This window comes from Denticeps clupeoides, chromosome 15, assembly GCF_900700375.1.
Source record: "Denticeps clupeoides chromosome 15, fDenClu1.1, whole genome shotgun sequence".
NCBI lineage: Eukaryota > Metazoa > Chordata > Actinopteri > Clupeiformes > Denticipitidae > Denticeps > Denticeps clupeoides.
This window is the reverse complement of record NC_041721.1, coordinates 17,170,242-17,191,806: the sequence shown is the minus strand read 5'-3', so window position 1 is coordinate 17,191,806 and position 21,565 is coordinate 17,170,242. Positions and strand designations below refer to the sequence as shown.

At 43.9% G+C, this 21,565-nt stretch overlaps 1 protein-coding gene across 8 annotated transcripts in view; it reads left to right on the top strand.

Moving 5' to 3' along the window:
- The window catches only part of nck2b (NCK adaptor protein 2b), a 52,262-nt gene that overhangs the window by 18,990 nt on the left and 11,707 nt on the right, over window positions 1–21,565 (top strand). For 4 of the 8 annotated variants that reach the window (XR_003742564.1, XM_028954883.1, XM_028954890.1 and 1 more), the window contains exon 2: window positions 18,646–18,887. Coding sequence is in view for 7 of the 8 variants with exons in the window: in XM_028954883.1 (XP_028810716.1) it covers window positions 18,662–18,887 (226 nt within the window). In the remaining variant the exon portion in view is untranslated. Of the gene's footprint in view, window positions 1–14,493; window positions 17,072–18,118; window positions 18,562–18,645; window positions 18,888–21,565 lie in introns of those variants that run through there. The other 4 variants (XM_028954888.1, XM_028954886.1, XM_028954885.1 and 1 more) reach the window with 3 other exon arrangements.

Sequence of the window (21,565 nt, the reverse complement as noted above, 5' to 3'; positions counted from 1 at the left end):
TTTAAGGTTGTGTTTCTTTCACAGTGTAACAAATCTGCCTATTGTATCCCACATGCATCTAATAATCAGTAATTCAAACAAAACATAACACACAGCATGTGTGTTATGGGGTAGCGTCGTCTCTTTTCATTTCACTCTGCTCTTGTTCTGTGTTTTCATGTTCAGTTGGGTCATTCCCATTCAACATGAAGCCTTTCATACTATATATGTGTGGATGTGAAATACGTCTTATAGAAATGTGGGGTCATGTTCCCCTTATGTCCCTCAGAAGATATTGACCAGACACATTTGTTCTCATTGACTTCATTGTCTTCATTGTTTCATGTTGTCTCCTCAACAGAAGTGTCAGAGCACTCCTGAAGAATAAAAATTGTGGTTTGGTGGATATGTGAAGCGTGTCATGAATCACAATACAATACAGTTCAAGAACACATGCTAATTTTGAGTAATGTACAGTGAACATCAGTAAAATAATAATTATGACTTCATAATGAATCTAAACAGTATAATGCAGCAATATTAGAATATTATTTCACTTGTAATAACAGTAGAATACAAAAATATAACATTCAGTTTTTGAAGCATTTCACCAGAGTTTTTTTAAACACAGATTCTGATATTATTATGTAAGGGAATTGTACGCCACCTCACTTCAGGATTATGTGTGTATTTTTTCAAATTCTGAACAGTTGCTGTTCACGGAACACTTTGGAAGATGAGGACATTGCATAATCAAGGTGAAAATACGTTCTGTTCCTATGAATATGGTCTTGATAGGCTCAGAACATACTTTGTTAGTGGGGTCCTGGTCACATGACCTCTGTACCATTAGCATGTTGGGTCACTGATACAGTTTGAACCTTACAGGCTTATAGGCCCCATCCCAAGTTGGACTTTCATTTCAGAAGGGGTTGCTTTGTACGCTTTGTCTATGGCAAGAAGTGGTACTTTAGCCTGAACTAAGCAGGAAACAATGCAGGAAACAAGGTGAGAAAATGACACCATTGACATGAAAATCAATGAGGTAGATGGAGGCAGAGCCGCCATGAGGGTGCTTTAAATCTGACTCCCCCTCAAGGGTAGAAATATTAATCACGCAATAATCCCCTCCATATTTACGGTCCCGGCTCCCTCCAGCAATGTAATTGTGAGAATGTTTTTTTCAAAATCCAAAGACAAATCGCAACTTTTATTTTTACAATGCTGTTGAGAACAGTGTCCATAAAAACCTTTACCATCATAATATCCTGGACACTGATCTGTAGATTAATACCATTATGTCGAGTCTAAATATGACATCAGGAAGTGACATCAACAGTTATATGAGAGCATTTATATGTGAAAACATCCTTAAAAGGGGAGATTATTTTAGCCAATGTAAAAGCTAATTAGCTACGGCCTTGGTTACATGTAGCACTGAGCCAATCAAATTTGCATTTGGAACATTCTCCAAATGTTAAATAAACAGTTAATGTTGAGTTTCCAGCATTTCCACTCATGTTTACAGAAAACCTAAAAAAGAATTTGTTTGTCAGTAAATATGATTGCATATAGAAAAGACATGTTTTTTGCAAAAAAATAAGAATTTAGTCAGATAACCCAGTGTCATGGCGGCAGGAACAGACCAGGGAAGGACACATTTGCTCAACTTTCACTGGACAGGAGATTTACTCATAATCACTCAAGCACAGCATATAAGACAGGGTACTAACACATAAACAATTGAAATGGAAAAAAAAAATCCTAAGTTATTATCCTGTGTGCACAAGTCATTGTGTTCCACAATCTGTGGGCTTAAGTTCAGGACAGTTATGTAATATTTCTCTGCACTTCCATCTAAAACCATGTAATTGTTCCTGGATGTTCCATGACATTCCAAAATTAAACTTGATTAGCTCTTTTCCATCATGGAAGTGTGTATTTTAGGTTTTTAGTGTGAATGAATTTACATAACTGGTGCGCATACATTTGTTCCAGTTCATGGTACTTTAGGGTCGCCGTACACTACCTTTTCACTAACTGTAGATCTTTTGACGAATTCTCTAGAAGATGTGATGTCTTGGGGTCGTGGGGGAAAGAAGGCACAGAAGCGGGAATTTTAATAAACACAAAGAGACCAGCACGATGGCCAAAAACGAAACAGAAAAGGATAAACACGAACAAAGCCGAAGGCGTGTGGCAGAAAGGCCAGGAACAGAACCAACACAACATTAATGTCCACATTAATGTCACGGCCTTGTCCTGCTGCAGTTGGATAAACGAGGTCTGATAAAATGCTTATAGGAGAGGATTGCTGAGAATATTATTTTCCACCAGGACTCGAAACTATGACAAATCTGGGAGATTTTAAATGAGAGACATATGGACAATATAATTGAAAAGAATAACATGAATTATATTTAACAAGTAATGACACTTTACAGCCTTTTTTTTTTTTTTTTTTTTACAAAAATCTGGGTGATGTGATGTCGATTCTAGCCCTAGTCTGTTTTCGGTGTTGGTCGTGGTCTTGGTCTCAACCACCCTTGGTCTCGATCTCGCCTTAGTGTGAAATTTGTGGGTTTAAAACATAAAGACTAGCCGCTGTTTTCCCACCTCAGCATCCATTTTTGCATCTCTCTAGCGATAATTAAAACGCATTACCTGACGACAGTGGCCGAGAATTGAAAAAAAAAAAAAATTTTATTAGAAAAATAAGATTTAATAAAATTGTCTTGCATGTTGACAATTTGAGGTTTGCGGATGTTACGGAAGTTCGCATGTGCTTACCGCTCACAAGCCCGACCCAACCTGAGCCGGACTAAAATGGTGAAAATTCTGACCCCAGAGTCAGAACAGGGACACCCAGCCACTTCTCCACAATGGAGCAACTCGAACAGAAGTGGTTTTTGGAGATGTTTGAGAAGTCTCTGGTTAGAGACTGGTTATGGTGTGGGTATTGTGAGAAAATGTCCTCAATGAAACAAACCAGTGATTTGTTATCCTGTCCTTAAAGGAGTTAGTCAGAAAATAAGGAATTGTTCCTATTTTGTTTGATAATGCTGACCATGCCAATGTTTCACGGAATTCTGACATTTTGAAATGAGCATTGCTAATTGCTAATGGAAAGTGCTAATGTTAATGAACAGTGAGCTGCAGCAGTCGCTAGCTGTACTGCTTCAGTGTGCGATGTAAGGAAAAATGACACCTTTTTAATTAATGTTAGCAAATATGTCATATCAGGTCATATTTATATTTTTGTTTTGTCCTTGTTGAAAATGACAGATGTTGCCGTTCAGAACAGGAGTGCCGTCCAGGCCGGCGTCTTAACAGACATTTATCAAAGATTTAAGGCCGGGAAATCCATAGGTCTGCTTTTACGAGGTCCAGATGGTAGTTCATCCTCTAGTGTTACATGAACATGCTTTATTACTTGTAGTGTTTTACACAAAAAACTCCAAGCCTTCTAACACGGGACATAACTGCAGCCACACTCAGTGTTGAATTAGGATGGATAAATTCTTTTTTTGCTTTTTGGCAATTCTGATAATCTTGTATTTGATTTGGTAGTGAACAAGGTGTGTTGCAAGCAGATGGAAAAGGAAAATGGACAGTGGTGCTTTTAAACAGTCCAGAATGAAGACAAAGGGTGCATGAGAGCTGCCAGGCTTCACCGATCAATCACCAGCAACAGGAATGGTTGAGTAGATAGATAAAGATTCGTATTTGTGTGTTTTCATAAACCCTGAAGACAGATTTCTTATGACAATAGCATACTACATTTAATATATTGCAAAGTCACTGGATAGAGTGAATATTGGTTGTTATACCTTGTTATTTGAGGTTCAATCTTATTGAATTGGGGGCTCAGATTAAATTATTAGCTGTCGGTGACTCTTTTCTTCTGTTCATGGATAGGCCAGACCAATGCTTGCTGGTCTCTCAGGCTGCAAACGTTCCAGGATGTGAAGGTCAGTCGGAATTTGTGATATTTGATGCTTTTCAGTTCAGAAGCATTTGTGTGATTCTCAGGTTTGGCCAAACGGGCGAGGGTGACAGGCTGCAAACGAGCGCTGACGTCCGTCCCGCCCGCTGCCTGTGAGAGGTGGTGACAGATCTGAAGTGCGCCAGATCAAAGGCTGGGAAAAGAGCCGAGGAGTTATAAAAAAAAAGAAAAAAGGGAGGCTGCGGCGCCCGAGCAGGAGGCCCTCTCTCCTGATGGCAACAGCAATTAATGTCAATCGTGTGTCTTTTGCTAGTAGATCACTGGGACGTTCATCCGCACTTTCCCCTCTTTCTCTGCTTGGCTCCAGGCGCTCGGTCGGTGACGTTCTCCTTTGTTGGTTTTACTTTTTTTTTTTTTTTTTTATTGCCATCCCTGACCAGAGCGGTGTAAACCCCCACCCCCCTCCCCCCACTATATTTAGAGCTTTTAGTGTTGACCACGGCTCTCCGGCAAAGAGTCTTTCCGCTGTCGGTCGTGGCTAATCTTTTTACCACCGTCTCAAGCCGTGCGCTGAATTTAATTTTCTGCTCGAAGACTTCGGAGACGAGAAGGTCAATTTCAGCAGTTACTTGGAATCCCGAAGCCTTGGCGACCGTTGCCGTCAGCAGGATAAAGAGCAAAGCTCAAACACTTGTCCATTGATTTTTAGAGAACGCAGGAACGTCCTTGTGCCAACCCTTCATCTCTTCTCTTTGAACTGGTGCGTTTGTCTATCTGCCCCCAAACCCCCAACTTTCTTCTGAGACTTCTTCTCTTCTCCGCAGACACGTGTCGGAACTGAAAATAAACTGCAACTTGAACTTGCGAGGGAGTCCTGGAGAGCCGGATAAGGCCAGGGTCGGCCGTGGGGGGGGGGGAGGTCAACAGTGTTCTTGAGAACCGGCGCTGCCGAGCAGATTACCATTAATGATGGCCTCCCAGCTGTTGCCTGGGTCGATATCTGGCTGATGGCCTTTTCGCGCTGCACATTAATGGGTTTAATCATCTCTTGGTTTTTCAAAAGTCGGACTTCAAAGCACAGACTCTGTCCCTTTAAGTGATGGAGTTCCTCTCAGCACCACTTTGGAAAGCAGCTCTTTGCTGATCTTGTTCCTTCAGGTGGCTCTGGCACTAAAACGCCTCTGTGCCTCATTTGTAAAAATATGTAAAAAATGTAAAAATAAACCAAAAAAATATAAAATCCTGACCATTTCAGTCCCAGTGTGCCAGACAAAAAGCTCGAAGTCCACTTTTCAGTGTTTATTCACAGTTGACCTGTTTATGCTCACATTTATAATGGCCTACCTTTATAAATAAGATTCTGTGCTTTTAAGGGTGGAGTTGTATTCATGAAGGTAGTAGCTGTTAAATCAGGGGTTGGACCTGCCAGTCTAGGCCTGAACCGACTCTAAAGCTCCAATACAAGTACAATATATGTGCTGTTTTAAAGTTCTCCCGAGCAGGCATGGCTGAAGTAGACTGAATGTCAGTCTGGTGTCCGTGTGAGCTGTGCCGCTGCTGAGGGGTGTGTGGCCGAGCTGTCCCAGGAGTGACAGTAGATATGTATCAGAATCGGCATCAGATTTTTGTGAAAATCCAACTGTAACCTTCTAAAAGGTTCGGACTAGCGCTGTAATCAGGCCTGAAAAGTTGGGTCAGGCCCATTTACATTTACATTTACAGCATTTATCAGACGCCCTTATCCAGAGTGACTTACAGTCAGTAGTTACAGGGACAGTTCCTGGTGACACTCACGGTTAAGTGTCTTGCTCAGGGACACAATGGTAGTAAGTGGGATTTGAACCTGGGTCTTCTGGTTCATAGTCGAGTGTGTTACCCACCAGGCTACTACCACCCTACCAGACCCGACACGAACACCACAGAATCTGACTCGACTTGACAAGTACAGCTTTTTAAAAGCCCCATGTGCTACAAGCTCTAGACTTAATCTGGGCATACAGTGTGCAGTTTTTCCTGTTGTGGGGTAAACACAAACTGTAAGAATAAATCACATGCGGAATAAAGAAAAAGCTCACATCAGTATTGATGCTGGACAATGTGAAACTTCCTGCTTTGGTCATTTTGTGCGTAGAAAAAACTTTAGAGGGGGGGGGGGGGGGGGGGGGGGTCACAAAAATGTATGAGCAGGTTTAAAACATTAGTCTATCCTCCATTTCACCGTTTCACCTTCACAAAACAAATCATCTGGCAACAGGAACTAACGTTTTATTAAAAAGTTAACATTTAATAAAACAAATTTACCAATCATCAAATTTACTATTTACTAGCAGCGAATCATACGGAAATGTACTATAAACTAGAAGTTGGTGTTTGCTGACCGATCATTAACCATGCAAGCTTGACTAACATGATAAAAAAAGAACCCGAACAAAACCCAGGTCAACAATTACATCTCTTCATAATACAATACACAATGTGGTGGAAACAATGGATTTATGTTATGAAGCAGTCAATGTCTGCTTATTGACCCAAATTCTGAGCACTTCATCGTAATAATGTCTGTGTTTGTTCTTTTGATGGGATTTGCTCTTTTTTCTCTCTATATTTATGTCGCCTGCTGTCTCAGTTGACTGTTTTTAGGACACCGGGTCAGGGAGGTCATGACCCATGCTTCGTCTGCACAATGGGAACTCAGTCATTGTATTTTCCATATTTGCCGTTATTAATGCTACTAATGTGCTTCCTAAATATCATGATTGTTCCAAGGACCTTAATTCCCTTATTGTACTGTGTACTGTGTGTGTGTGTGTGTGTGTGTGTGTATAGTTTGAAATGAGTAAGGAATACTGTGTTCCTGGATTATCACTACCTTCGGTAAACCCTCAGTAGCCTTGCCCTCAATCGAGTCAACGTTTGGTAGGAGGCCTGTTCACCCTCGTTCTGCCGTCTGCCCAGGGGCTTCTGGGATGCACAGCTCTCTGGGAGAGTGAGAGTGGGATTAACTTGGCCTGATGTGTTAAATGGGGGCCGAGCCGATTTTCGGTCTCTGGTGTATAAAAAGCGTGGGATTGCGGCGAGGATGAGAGAGCGAGAGAGAGAGAGAGAGAGAGAGAGAGTCTGGCTCTACTAAAGTAATGTGAATTTACTCAAGGTCAGTCGGCTGGATCCACGTTTTTTCTGGAAAGTTCCTTTCCTTAAACGCATTTGAGGCATGGTGGACTGGCCGCTGACTAGCGCCAGGCGCTGCTGTCAGAATGCTGGAGCTCTGACCTTGATTCTGTGGCTGATGGAGTTCCAGACGGATGCGCCTCTGCATTACGAGTGACTGTTTCAGTGTGTGTCGCTGTCTGTCTGTCTTTCATTTGAAAGTTGTCAGCACTTTTGAGGGCTTGATACCAAATGACTGAAAACGTCCTTCTGGAGTGGGTACGTAAGTGGGAAGTTAGAATATTCTGACATGTTTGATGAATGTTCAAATAAAAGATGTCCTTCAGATATGTAAGTGTGTATGGGCAGATACAAACTTACACACACATGTAAGTACCCATTAACTAACTTAGTCTAAACCCTTCCTGTGAACCATCATCATATGGGTTTTATATTTTTTTTTTTGGTGAGGATTAGACAGACAGACAGACACACATACACACACACACACACACACACACTCTTTAGCCCCACCTTGTAGAGGCCCAGAACCTCATCTGTGACTAGTAATGAAGCTTTCAACACCTCTGCTGGTGCTTAGCTGTGTGTGTGTGTGTGTGTGTGTGTGTGTGTGTGTGATCAGAGGTCTCACTACAGTGAAAGACCTTTTCCTCAATCTATCTCTTTCCAGCAGATGGTCATGTGGGCTCTGTTCCTCGTATCACACTCTAATGAAAATCTAGTCTGGCTGGACGGCATCTTTGGTGAAAGACATCTTGTGGTAGGCCAAGCTAGGTGACATCACATCGTCGCGAAGAACAGTCGAACATTCCAGAAGCACCCTTTGGGGTGCACATGCCTTCCACATACATTCCTTACTGGACAAGTGACAGCCTGCCTCGTTTTTGTGCGAGTTCTGGAAATAGGAAGAAAATGGGTCTGACTCCTGTCTGAACACTGCTTTTCAGAACGCATTTCAGACGCTTGATGGGATTAAGCAGAAGCAGGCCTGAGAGGAATACCTTTCATGAACAGAAAACCTTTGTTCTGTGGCTATTTCATAGTTTTTGACATTTGCAGTGTTTGACTGATGATTGTTTAATGATTGTTTAAGAGGATCATGAGTAATTTAGTTACAAAGCTAAGCTTTTATTTTTTTAAGACAAAGAAATTGTGTCAGTCCAATTTTTTGAATGGTGGCGTATGTCTATGTTTGCATGACATGACGTTCCTTGATATGCATATGAAATTATGGGTTGGCCGTTGGTCAGCTTCAGCATTCCCGATGCCAGAGCATACGCCTTCATACTGAATGTGACCATCCTCACCCTTCAAAAGCCGTGGATATCACTGGAATGCCTACGAAGAACTCCTGATTTACTCATCTACCCAGGGAGCCCGAATATGGTGAATCTTGGTCAAGGCACGATTCATTTTGTTATCTTTGTGTGATAATTCCCTCCTTCTCATTGCAATCAGAACCAGGAATCCTCTTAATTCTGCTGCATTTACCATTTTTATCTGTCACATTGGCCACAAGTTTTGAACATTTACACATTTCCGTACCTTGGAAATGTTCCGTTCTCGTTTCCGCAGTGTGGCCGTCCAGCTGGTTTCGGGAAACACCAGATTGTGTGGTGAAATCTCCCACGTTGCCGAGGTCAGAGATCCCTTTTCCTGTGGATGCTGCAGCCTCTCCGCTCCATCCCTCACCCTCCTTCCCTCCCCTTTCCTCCCTCATCTCTCGCTCTTTCCTCCGGGGTCATGTCTTTCCCAGCAACTGGGTCGCAGGAGTCTTTGGTCACATGACCGCTTCAGGCCAAGAGGCCTGCAAACTGACACCGCAAATATAATCGGACACAGCCGGAGTCACTCTCTCTCTCTGAGACACACACACGCACACACACACACACACACACACACACACACACACACACACACATACACAGAGCTAATGGCATTAACTCGTGCAGCCATGCCACAGCTGTGTCCGCTGAAGCAAAGCACAGGAATTCTCTTTCACACATCTGATCACTTTTTTTTTCTTCTTTCTTGCATTCTCTCATCCCCAGCCTTTCCCATCCCTTTATTCTGACATTCCCGTTCGGATGTTACAGTGGACGAAGCAGTTTTTCCCTCGAGAGATTGTCATGTGCACCCGAACACAATTACTGCGAGCAGGAAACGTCAACACACACACACACACACACACACACACACACACGTATACACACTATATAAGGTTAGAGTGCATACCTGAGTGCACCTGCCTTGCCCTCTCTGTTAAGTAGAGCATGTCTAATTCTCTTCATCTCAATCCGACACACACTCACACACACACACACACACACACACACACACACACACACACACACACACACACACACAAGAAGCCTTGGAAATAATTGTCTAAAAAGAATTCCCATCTTATCTGAACATTTTTTAGCTGCCTTGCTCTTGGCCTTGAGGGCCTGGCGGCCTTATTAAGACAACTAGGTCTGGCCTGAGGCCATCATCTTAGGGCTGAATTGTGTGTCTGTCGGTGTGTGTGTGTGTGTGTGTGTGTGTGTGTGTGTGTGTGTGTGTCGGTGTAGTTGAAATGTCAGTGAGCAGCATCTAAGGTCTGGACTCGTTCAGCCTGCTCCTCTCCAGCTCTGGGTCACGCACCCAATACAAACAGCCCCAGGGGAATATGATCAGAGTCACACAACAGATTACACCAGACTCTCTCTCCTGCTCTCTCTCTCTCTCACACACACACTGAGTCGGCTGATTACACCAACCACAACATTAGAACACAGCGTCAGGAGGAGAGACTGTTGATACAAAAATAAACGTCAGCCTCCGACTGCCTCCGGGGTGATGAAGGCGGTTTGCCTCTCTGCTGTTTTGACGTGAAGGTTGCTGGTGTGGTTGCAAAGATGCTGCAAACACATCACCAACTGTTCTGACATTGGAGGAGTAGAGGGAAAAAAACACAGTAGAGCGATCTAGCATGTGGTTGATTCGGTCAGCTAACCATAGAGCGATAACCTGGGAAGTTGTTGATTGGCCTGTTATTTCATCACACCAATAAATATTCAAAATGCATGCTGTCTGAAATAGCTCTTGAAGACCACGAGAGGGGAAGTTGCCTTCCTCACCTGACAACTCGTATGATACTTAATCAGTATTGGGTTATTTATAGTTATATTACAATTATTCAATGTAGATCATTATTATTATTATTATTATTATCTTATTCTTGGTGTAGTAGCATTGAACCAAGTTAAATCCCTTCTTTAAAAAAAGTATATAATTTATGCATGAAATATTATTACTGCGTGCAAAAAAACCCAAGCCAAGAAAAACACATAAAATAGACTGTAAGGGCCTTCATACTTGCTATTATTATGCCTGTACCTTCTGCTGCTAAATGACTGATTTGTCGTGACCTGGTGTCCCTGGTGATGTGAAGTGAAGTGATTGTCACTTGTGATACGCAGCAGCACAGCACACGGTGCACAAAGTGAAATTTGTCCTCTGCTTTTAACCATCACCCTGAGTGAGCAGTGGGCAGCCATGACGGGCGCCCGGGTAGCAGTGTGTGGGGATGGTGCTTTGCTCAGTGGCACCTCAAGGGTGCCATATGCATATGCCATATACATATGCCACTTACATATAAAAAAATAAACACAATGTTAAAAAAAATCTTCAGTTTCTATTCATACATACTTTTGTGTAGAATCATTTAGCAGATCGGTATACATGCGTGAACTAAAGTTAACAATGATACAGGGAAGCAAACACATCTTATAATGAATTCTTTGTGTAAATTTCATTTTACATTTACATTATTTACCAGACGCCCTTATCCAGAGCGATTTACAATCAGTAGTTACAGGGACAGTCCCCCCTGGAGACACTACCACCTTCATACTTGAGACTGATATAAAAAAAATTTCTGCAAATTACTTTGTTTCAGTTGGGCAACTTTTTACTAAGGTCTGATTCAGATGCTGTGAATCATGCTGTGAACCACATGTCACATGGTACTGTGTGAGTTTTAAATATTTTCGTCCGGTCACATCTGATTTCCTCTCTTACCACTTATGACGTGCTTTGATGTTACCATCAGTGAAGTAATCAGTTCTGATTCACTAGGACTCAAACCACAAATACAATCTTTTTATTCACTCTCTTGTAGTTTTTCCTTGCATAAGTCAGACTACAAGAAAATTACAAGTTAGTCTAAGTATTCTCTAAAGAGGAAGGTCTTGAGCTGCTGTTTGAAAATACTCAGTGACTGTGCTGTTCTGACCTTGAGGGGAAGTTCATTCCACCACAGAGGGGCCGAGACAGAGAAGAGTCTAGATGAAGATCTTCCTCGTACCTGAAGGTTCGGAGAGTGTGAGGTGCATTACGAGGTATAATAAGGGTTCCGAGGTAGGATGGTGACCCCATGTTTGGCTTCGTAGGCCAGCATTTTGAATCTTATGCGCGGGGGGGGCAGCTTCTGGCCAGTGGAGGGAGTGTTGCAGTGGGGTGGTGTGAGAGGTCTTGGGAGGGTTCAAAACCAGTCGTGCTGCTGCATTCTGTATTGGTTGTAGAGGCCGTATGGCATTCAGAGGTAGACCATAACTGTTAGTGGTGACTGCGTTGCTAATTTGACTCGGGATTGGTGTCCGGGCGTCTCCCTGATTTCTTTGTCCCTTGAGAGGCTTGTTCTCGGGGATGTGAAAACTTTTCTGTCTCCCTGCTGGCTTCTTCTGACAGATGCTCCATTATCTGCTGCTATTATCTCTGCCCATGGCCTCTCCCGTCCAGAAGCATTTGGCTGCAGGTTGCCAGGTGCAGAATGGTGCGCCACATGTTGCGCTAGAAATGTGAGAATTAGTGCTAGTCAGCCCACTGCCCGCCTATCAGGTGCATGTGTGTGTGAGCGTGTGTGTGTTATATATATATATATATATATATATATATGTGTGTGTGTGTGTGTGTGTGTGTGTGTGTGTGTGTGTGGAATTGGCTTGGAGCAGCTGGACCAATTTCTGCAGATTGGCAGCTCCAGGGCTGTTCAGCTGCACGAGTGTGTGAGCGTGGAAGGGAGCTCCTGTGCACTCTCGAATTGATCCCGTTTTCCAGCTGTCAGTGTGAAATGCGCGCTTGTGGCCCGGCTCCGGGGACATCTGCGCAGGCATGAATACCCCCTCACAGAATGGCTGTCAGCGGGGACGGCGTGGCGAACGTTCTCAAAAGGCCAGGTCTTGCTCTCACAGATTTGCCGAATTGGGCCAGCAGGCCTATACATGATGTACAAGGCTGCTGTGTGTGTGTGTGTGTGTGTGTGTCTACACCTGTGTGCTGAAGCCTTCTTTAATTTTTTATTCAACTTAAGGTTCCATTATAACATTTTTAGAATCGATTACATTTCTTTATTATCTTTGTAGTGCATACAATGGGAAAAAAAAAACCTGTTACATTTAAAAGACGAAACTCTTCATGCTGCACATCTCATACTTAACAGCCACATCCAACATACGGATTAAGAACATAAAGTGTGCAATAGCACAGGGGGGTAGTTTTATGTTAATTAGATGTTGTGTTTAATTGAATAACTTTACAGTTTGCTTTAGGGAAGGAACTGGTCATGAATCTTATAGTGCATGTTTTCATGGACCTATTGCGTTACCAGAGCGCATCAGTTCAAACGGATGATGGGCATGATGTGATTTTTAACATCTTGCCAGTTGTGTTCTGTAAGATATTGGATTCAGGTGGGTCAAGGCTGGTGCTTGTGTGACCCTCAGATTGGTGTACAGTTCACAGCACACAACGTACTGAAGGAAGTTCAAAAGGAAGTTCAGTCACAAAAAGATGACTGAAGAAGTGACACACAACCCTCACATGAGAACATACAGTATGAAAAAAAAAACAGAAGAAGAGCAACCAAAAGATGTTAAGGATTGGATCGGGCAGTGTGGTTAGTCTCTTTTCTAGTGTCTTTTGCTCTCATTAGCTGTAGATATCTTGTCACAGTTGGCTACAAATGTCTTCATTCAACTTGCGATCTCTAAATTGATCTTAAAGTCTTCTTGTGAAATCTCTTACATTTTTGGCATTTCATTTCGGTATTACGAGATGTAACATAGGTTTTCATGAGGATCAGTGCCCACTGGGAGGTTGCAACTGAAGATGCTCCCATTGTGTCCTGTTTTTTGTGTGTCTTATATTGAGGGCGACTCCGGAATTTTTTGGCTTCTTACACTCACCTCATTCCACAGACCTGAGACTTTAACAGTGTTCTCACCTCTCCTAGTCTCCTGTGAACAATACGTTCAGTCTGCTATCAGCCTGCTGATCTGGGATCAGCTCTCTCCCGCTCCTGCCCTAACAGTCTTCATAAAGGTCCGGGCCACATGAGACCGCTGCCCTCAGCTCTTATTGGCTCTCTGGCCGCTCGCTTTTCCCCCCACAATTTGGGCTTCAGCAGCCTCACACACGTAAAAACTGGTGAAGCAGGGCGGCTTTTTGGCTTCCCAATCGCTCCTTGGAGACCCTTCCGATGCGCACACACACACACACACACACACACACACACACACACACACAGAGCTCTGCAATAAAAATTCTGGTTCATTAACACAGTTTCTTGGTGAAGATATACAGTTTTCAGCATAAATGAGTACACACCCTTTAAAAAGTACGAATTTAATCAGTAGCTCAATGAACAAAAGAACGATTTCCAGAAATTTCTCAAGGCTGGGTTTTATTGAACACTTGTTTAACTCCATAACATGAAATTAAGGTTAATACTATAACTTAGATCACAAAATCTTCAGTTTTACTAAAACTGGTTGAAGCAAAATTGAATACACCCTGCAACAAAAACTACTACATGTAGTATTTTGTATGACCACCGTGTTTTTCCAAGTTGGCGACACATTGCATCATCCATCTTTTTCCATTCTTTATGAATCACCTCTTTTCGAGCCTGGATGCTGTATGGAGAGTGATGCTCAACTTGCCGCTTCCAAATTCACCGCTTTGTTCGACTGGGTTCAGGTCAGGAGACATACTTGGCCATTCAATCACCATCTCCCTGTTCTTCTGCAGAAACACCAGCAGCACTCATGCCGCTCCACATAGGGGCACCGCCATGTTTAACTGTAGGCACAATTCATTTCTCTTTGAAGTCCTCACCTTTACGACTCCAAAACAGTGATCTTTGTCTCATCACTCCAGAGTGAAGAGTCCCAGTAGCCTTCATCTCTTTCAGCATGGGCCCTAGCAAATCCTAGGTGTGCTTTTTTTTTAGGAGAGGCTTCCTTCGTGGACGATACCCATGCGTGCCATTCCTCTTCAGCGTGCGTCGTATGGAACGTGCATTTTCTTCAGAAGACGCTCCTGTCGAGGTGTTAACTTTCGGGGACGGCCTGGACGTCTCTGTAAGATGGTTGCAGTTTTTGGATCACTTTTGCTAGAGTATTGAGACTGATGTGTAATGCTTTGCTGCTCTTCTTGTAGCCTTCACCTTTTTTGTGTAAAGAAATGATTTCTCTTCCACGTGGAGCCATTGCTGACAGCATGTTGAGTTTTTATAGTCACCGGTCTGCTGGACACCTCTTAAATGAATCATTAGACTCCACTGTGGTTGAATGCCTGTTAATTCGAATGTTGTAGTCTCAAGCGTGGCTTTTCTCCCAAGACTGTTATTGGGGTGTACTCATTTTTACTCATGGGCTTAAATGGATTTGTTAGGATTTGTGTGTGCAAATTAACAAATTGTATTGGCAGTCAATGTCCCACATTTGTAGGAGTATTTTGTAGTACGGTATCTCGTAGAGAACATTGCTTCAGAAAGGAAACTAAATGTAAATGGTGAATGTAGTGGGGTGTACTCATTTATGCTGAGCACTGTATGTTCTCTGTCTTTTGCTGGTATGTGTATATTTTGAGAGTGTTTCACAGCAAGGGTCCGCACTCACACACACACACACACACACACACACACACACACACAGGAGCAAACACTTGAGTCTGCTGCCCACATGCAGCGCCTGCAATCCATTTTCTCACACTTGTGCACACTCCTGCATAATTATGTGCACACTCTTCTCACTCCATCTCGCACATACGGACACACACCTTCTTCACACAGTTTAAACACACACAATCAGTTTTTCTCTCGCGCACATATGCACATGTAAACAGATCATGCATTTTTACACACACAAGCACACATGCACAGATGTGCATGCACGCACACACACACACACACAGACACACACACACTGTGTGTTTGCTCCAGGTCAATAGCCACAGTCTCTTAGCTGTTCAGTGCAGCCATCAGAGAGAAGTAGGGTTTTGTTTATGTATTTATTTTCACGGCACATTTATTACACAATGGCGCTAAATGATGCTGCCCTTGGTGAAGTTGGTTTGCTTGTAGGCCCATTTAAATGCCACATGAGTGTATGCATGCACAACCGGCTCTGTGGTTACCTGAGCAGTGCAGGTTATACAAGCCATGAATTCTAAAACTTTGAAATAATAATCATTTTTGTGCATTTTCAATCTTAAGACATCCTAAGGATTTACATAAAAAGCAAGAAATGCTTTTGAATGATAAAGAAGAAAAAAATGATTCAGATTCCATTTTTCAAGCAGATGCTGGAACACTGCTGGAATATATCTTCATTCAAGAAAAAAAAATCCTCCATCTCACCTCATCCGCCTGCCAGGAGGACCATAATGAACGTGTAAGATTAGCGATGACAGGTGACGGCCCGGACCTACTGGAAATGCCCCGAGGGTCTTTCTGATCCGTACGGACAAGATATTGAGGGAGTCCTGGAAACATGGCCAGAATTGAGGCGGTCTGTTGAATGCTTCATGAAAAATGCAGGTCGTTGACCCCAGGATGGCATTACGATGGCACTTCACCCGTCAGCCAGTCATTACAGACCTGTCACGATGGCTTTGGATGGATGGGTGTTGATGGTTTTGCTGCGGGCCCCCGGAGGGGCGGCCCCTCCCGGCAACGCTTGCGGAATTGTGGTCTAGGAGCGTGACATCATTCCCTGGCAAACAGGGTGTGCTGAGCTTTCCATAGCGAGTCTGCCGCTCTTCTCTCCTGCATTCTGATTAGGGGACAGCACTCACTGGAGTGAACCACTTTAGTTTTCAGATTCATTTTTGACAAAGCCGAATTTGTTTTTCCCAAAAATCTTATAAACACTTAAACCAGGAGGTGGCCAAGACTGTCCACGAGGAGACGTAGTCCAGTGTCGGGCAGTGGTGGCCTGGCGGGTAAGGAAGTAGACCCGTAACTGAAGGGTTGCGGGTTCGAATCCTGAACCATCAAGGTTCCACTGAAGGTCCCGTCCCCACACACTGCTCCGCGGGCACCTGTCATGGCTTCTCACCGTCATTGCTGTACTGCGGTGTGTCACGTGTAACAATGAATCACTCCTTCATTGTGAAGTGTATATCCTCCTCTTTTGCTGAACTGAGTTGTGGGTGCGTAATCCTGCACATTTTTAATAAAGCAAACTGACATATTTATTTCTTTTTCTGCTTTTGGAATTTTGAATGGTTCATATTATTACATTATTTACGTGAGAATTAATTGTGCGTGAACGTGACGAGCACTTTCCACACCTCTGATTCCTGACCTCGCCCCGGGGGTCCCAGTCCAACCCGTGCAGCCTCGGCCCACCGCGGTGATTGTTGACTGTTAATGGTCTCCGGAGGTTTGTTAAACGCCTGGTGTGAAAACACCGTGGCGGCTTCGGCTCCTCAAGGGTCCTCTTCTCCTGAAACGTGGGAGCCTCTAGAACACGCGGGTTCCACGAAGTTGGCAGTGCGTGCGTGACAGACGTCCGGCCATTCTGCCCACGGTTCCCTTGGCAACTATCTGACGGCCCTGGCCACGCCCGCGGCGCACGTCCCTCTGGACCCGGGAAAGAAGCCGTCAGCTGCGGGGGAGCCATCTCCTTCCGTCCTTACCTCTCTGAAGTACCTAATCCCTTTTTTTTCCCTCTGTCGGTTACTGCTAACCTCAATATTCTCTCTCGTCCCCGCTGGGTCCCCGACCTTCTGTTGTTGACACGCAGCGCAGCGGCGCGTATTCCTCCGGATTTGTTTTATTTATTCCTTATTAGGCCTGGAGGGCCATATGGAGGCGCCCGCGCCGGGAGCGCTAAAGACGCCTCGGCGCGACTGTCACTTCAGCGGCTTTGCCTCGGCTCCATGTCCCCTCTCTCTGTGCTGCGCGTGTAGGCTGCCTTTATGGACACATTTATTACAGCACGGCAATTCGCTCAGCATGGAGCTAAATTATTTAGCGCATGTAAGGAGCTTAAGAGGCTCAAAAAGAGTGGAAACTGCAAAAGAGAAGTGCTTCAGCTTGGGAAGTTAAATGTTCCGTGATGTCACATTTTTTAAAATATAATTTAAGCCCTTTAATCACATGAATAAATGTAGTCGCTACTATTTATTCAGTGCAAAGGTTCAACAGGTTAAGGAGAATAAACGTAGGTTTGTCAAGGTATAACTGCTATTAATCAACTTTGGCAACCCTAAAATAAATAGACTCCAAGAAGAAAGATTTGTATTTAGCTGTAGTTGGAATGTAAGGATCTAAGAGACCCAGAGCACACTTTTGTTCACCTAATTTCATTTCAGCTAATGTGCTAATGTTGAACATGTAGTGTACTGCAGAAGGTGTGCAACGTCTCTAGCACTATGACCAATTTCATGTAATGCAGTTTCTTTGGCCCTGCAATCATGTGTACGCATAATAAAGTGGATTATAAATGTGCTCTATTATGCCAAATAGTTTTTTTTGCACACTGCATTTAAAGGCTTTAATGTTTACTTGAATGCATTCATGTATATATGTATATATTTACATTCACAGCATTTATCAGACGCCCTTATCCAGAGCGACTTACAATCAGTACAGGGGACAGTCCCCCCCCTGGAGACACTCAGGGTTAAGTGTCCTGCTCAGGGACATAATGGTAGTAAGTGGGATTTGAACCTGGGTCTTCTGGTTCATAAGCGAGTGTGTTACCCACTAGGCTACTACCACCCTGTAATATCTATGTACGTGTGTATATATGTGTGTGTGTGTTTTATATATGCATATTCATATTAATGCACAAATTATATACTAGATACTCCTTATTACACAATTAATCATGATTAATCATAACATCATTTGAAACTAGAGACACGAGTGTGGGAAAGAGGCACAGGCCATACGTTGGGTTCGGGTTTGCTGTAGTTGGGGGCCGCTGACGTACGTTTAAAGGTGTTGGCGCAGAAGAAGTGACAGCAGTGAATGGGTCTCTCTGCCAGGCGTTTAGTCGAAGACGGAGCATTAGTGCAAACCCGCCAACATCTGTACGCTGCCGGCAGGCATGTTGACGCGTGGAGGCAGTCGGGCCGGTGGACTCTGCTTCAGCTCCTCTGCGCTAATGAGGGAAGGAGACAGCAGCATAGTGAGATGAATAGATGAATCCCGCCACAGCATAGTGAGAGATGGTAATCTGCCCTCCTGACCTCTTGTTGTCTCCTTTCTCTAGAGGGACTCCATGAAAGATGACGGAGGAGGTGATTGTTATCGCCAAGTGGGACTACACGGCGCAGCAGGACCAGGAACTTGACATTCGGAAAAATGAGCGCCTCTGGCTCCTAGATGACTCCAAGACGTGGTGGCGAGTGCGGAACGCCTCCAACAAGACAGGTTATGTCCCATCCAACTATGTGGAGCGCAAGAACAGCCTGAAGAAGGGATCATTGGTAAAGAACCTCAAAGACACACTTGGTAAGTATAGTTGTTTTTGGTGGCACGTCATAATTTTGTGTCCAGCTGTCATTTTAGTCTTTATTAGTCACATCCATTTCCATTTTAGTTTGGTTAAGATTTAATCCACTGAAAATCTGTTTTAGTCTGAATTATCCATGAATATTTCAGTCTAGCCAACAAAAAACTGATGACATTTTAGTGTTTTTAGTTAATGAAAATTGTATTTTAGTCTCTTTTTAGTAATACAATTCTATTTAACCCAGGCAATATTGTACAAGCACCAAGTAGAACAGATAAAAACTACATTTGCTTTTCAGTCAAACTCATTTCATAATTAAAACAAGGTTATCATATTATTATATTATTGTTATCATACAGACTCAAGAATACATCCATTCCAGATATGGAAGATGTTCTGATTTGTTCCATGTTCTTTGAGCGCACATTCTGTTTTCTTTTTACCTTCATTGTAAAGATCACTTCATCGTTTTCTCCCAGCCATCTGCTCACCCATCAGAAGTATCCTGAAACCTAGTTAATGCCGGGAAGTGACGTCATCTGTGTGACCAGATAAGACATACAGGAAACATAAACCGCGATATAATAACGTGATTAAACAAGAGGAAACAGCATCTCGTCTCGTTTTCGGCATAGAAAACGAAGAGAAATTTTACTCTAGTTTTTATTTTGTAAACCATACTTAGTCTAGTTTTGAAAATGACTGCCCAACTAGAGCACTTCACCACATAGGCCTACATGCGAGGGTCAAGTCCTTGTCCTCTTTCCCACCGTTATAGTTTTAAACATGCATTATAGCAAGTTTTAGTCTTAACTATTAATCACGATTTGTGCTAAACCGGGGAAGGCAAAGGATTAGCAAGACTTTTAATTACTTGCACAGCCTTGATGCTTGTCTCTGTGGACGTGGGAAAGCCCGTTTTGAAGAGTAATGCCGTATGATGGCCATCATTATCCACATAGTTGCGCCGTAGACGGGTAGCTTTAGCTCTGTTGACCCTAAGCGAAGGTAGGAAGCGCTAAGAGATTTCCTCCGTTGTTTAATTAGCTTCCCAGCATGCACCAGGTAAGGCCTGGGGGAAGAGAACGGCTCTGCCGGGGGTGCCGATAGAGCAGCAGGGCCCGTATTCCTCAGCGAGGATGAAGCGCTGGCGGACAGTGGCCTCCGTGACAGACGGGGTGTTTTTTTTTATTTCCTCCCCCCCATGGGGACGGGATGCGTTCGGTCACCGCAGTGGCCCCCGGCTATGCCCGTAACTCAGCCCCGTTCCGCGCTACCTGTGGCACATGTGTCACAACACGTTCGGCTGCGCTCCGCATGGATCGTGGACGAGCGTAACAGCCAATCCGATGCAGAGATGCGCGTTTCATTTTTAATGCGCTGTTGTCAGGGGAGGATTTTACAACCTTAGTGTGTAAAAAGAAATGTCGTAAGTGTAAGCAAATGTGTCAGAGTCTACTAAGGTCAGTGTTTGTGTTGTTCGAGCCTCCACCATCATCTCAAATTTGGTCGGTAGACTGATTCAGCTGAAATCAGGAACTTGGTATCACACGGTATTACCAGACATTTACATTTACAGCATTTATCAGACGCCCTTATCCAGAGCGACTTACAATCAGTAGTTACAGGGACAGTCCCCCTCTGGAGCAACTTAGGGTTAAGTGTCTTGCTCAGGGACACAATGGTAGTAAGTGGGATTTGAACCTGAGTCTTCTGGTTCATAGGCGAGTGTGTTACCCACTAGGCTACTAACAGACAGATAGATGTATAATCTATTTATTAACAATGCAAGCTTATTATTGGCTCCTTTTTATACTATATTGGGATCCTCTAGTGTGTTCATGTGGCCCGTAAAGGTCTGCTTTGTAGTGGAGCTTCGTATACTAGTAGCTGTCAGGTCTTTCTGCAGACGTGAGTGCGGCGGACGAGACGGTGGAGACAGGAGGAGACTGTCAGTAGAGTCTGCTGCTGGTCTCGGGCTGTCAGACCAGACGATGCCGATAGGAGATGGGCCTTTGAGTTGCTCTGTTCTCCACTAAATATACGACTGCGGTGCACAGCAAGGACGTACAGCATTAAACGGTCATGTAAATCCAGCTCAAGGTTCGAGCTGCAGAAGACTGTTTTTGGGGCTTTTCAGGCCCTTTCAGGAGCTTTAATTATCAAGTCATAATTTAGTCAGGAGGTCATATGTATCCAGTAGAGAGACTGCGGTTCGATCCCGTGAGACAGACGGTGAGAAGTCAGGAGGTGTCCAGCTCCAAGTGACCCTCCCATCAGCCAAGCTTGTTCCTGAAGGATCAGGGATTAAGTGGACCCGTCGTTAGACCAAATGACAGAAGCTGGCTGGAGGTCCATGCATAATGCACCGCGGCGGCGGACGGCATCGCCAATAGGGACAGAAATCTGGTCAGGATTCGGTTATGTCACAGCGAGAGCGGCGTGCTAACGAGTTAACTTCAGAGGGGTGTTAGCGCCGTATCTGTCGTACCGCATGTCGTACCGCATCATGAGAGACACCCTTGTGTGAGTTGAGAGGATTTGTCATTTGCCGGCGTCGCTCCATCACTTGCGGATAATTTTGGCGACGCCGCCCGAGCACCTGCATTTTAAATGAATAAATTTGCTATTTTTTTTTTAAAAGATAGTCAGCAATTAGGACAGAAAGTGTTGCATG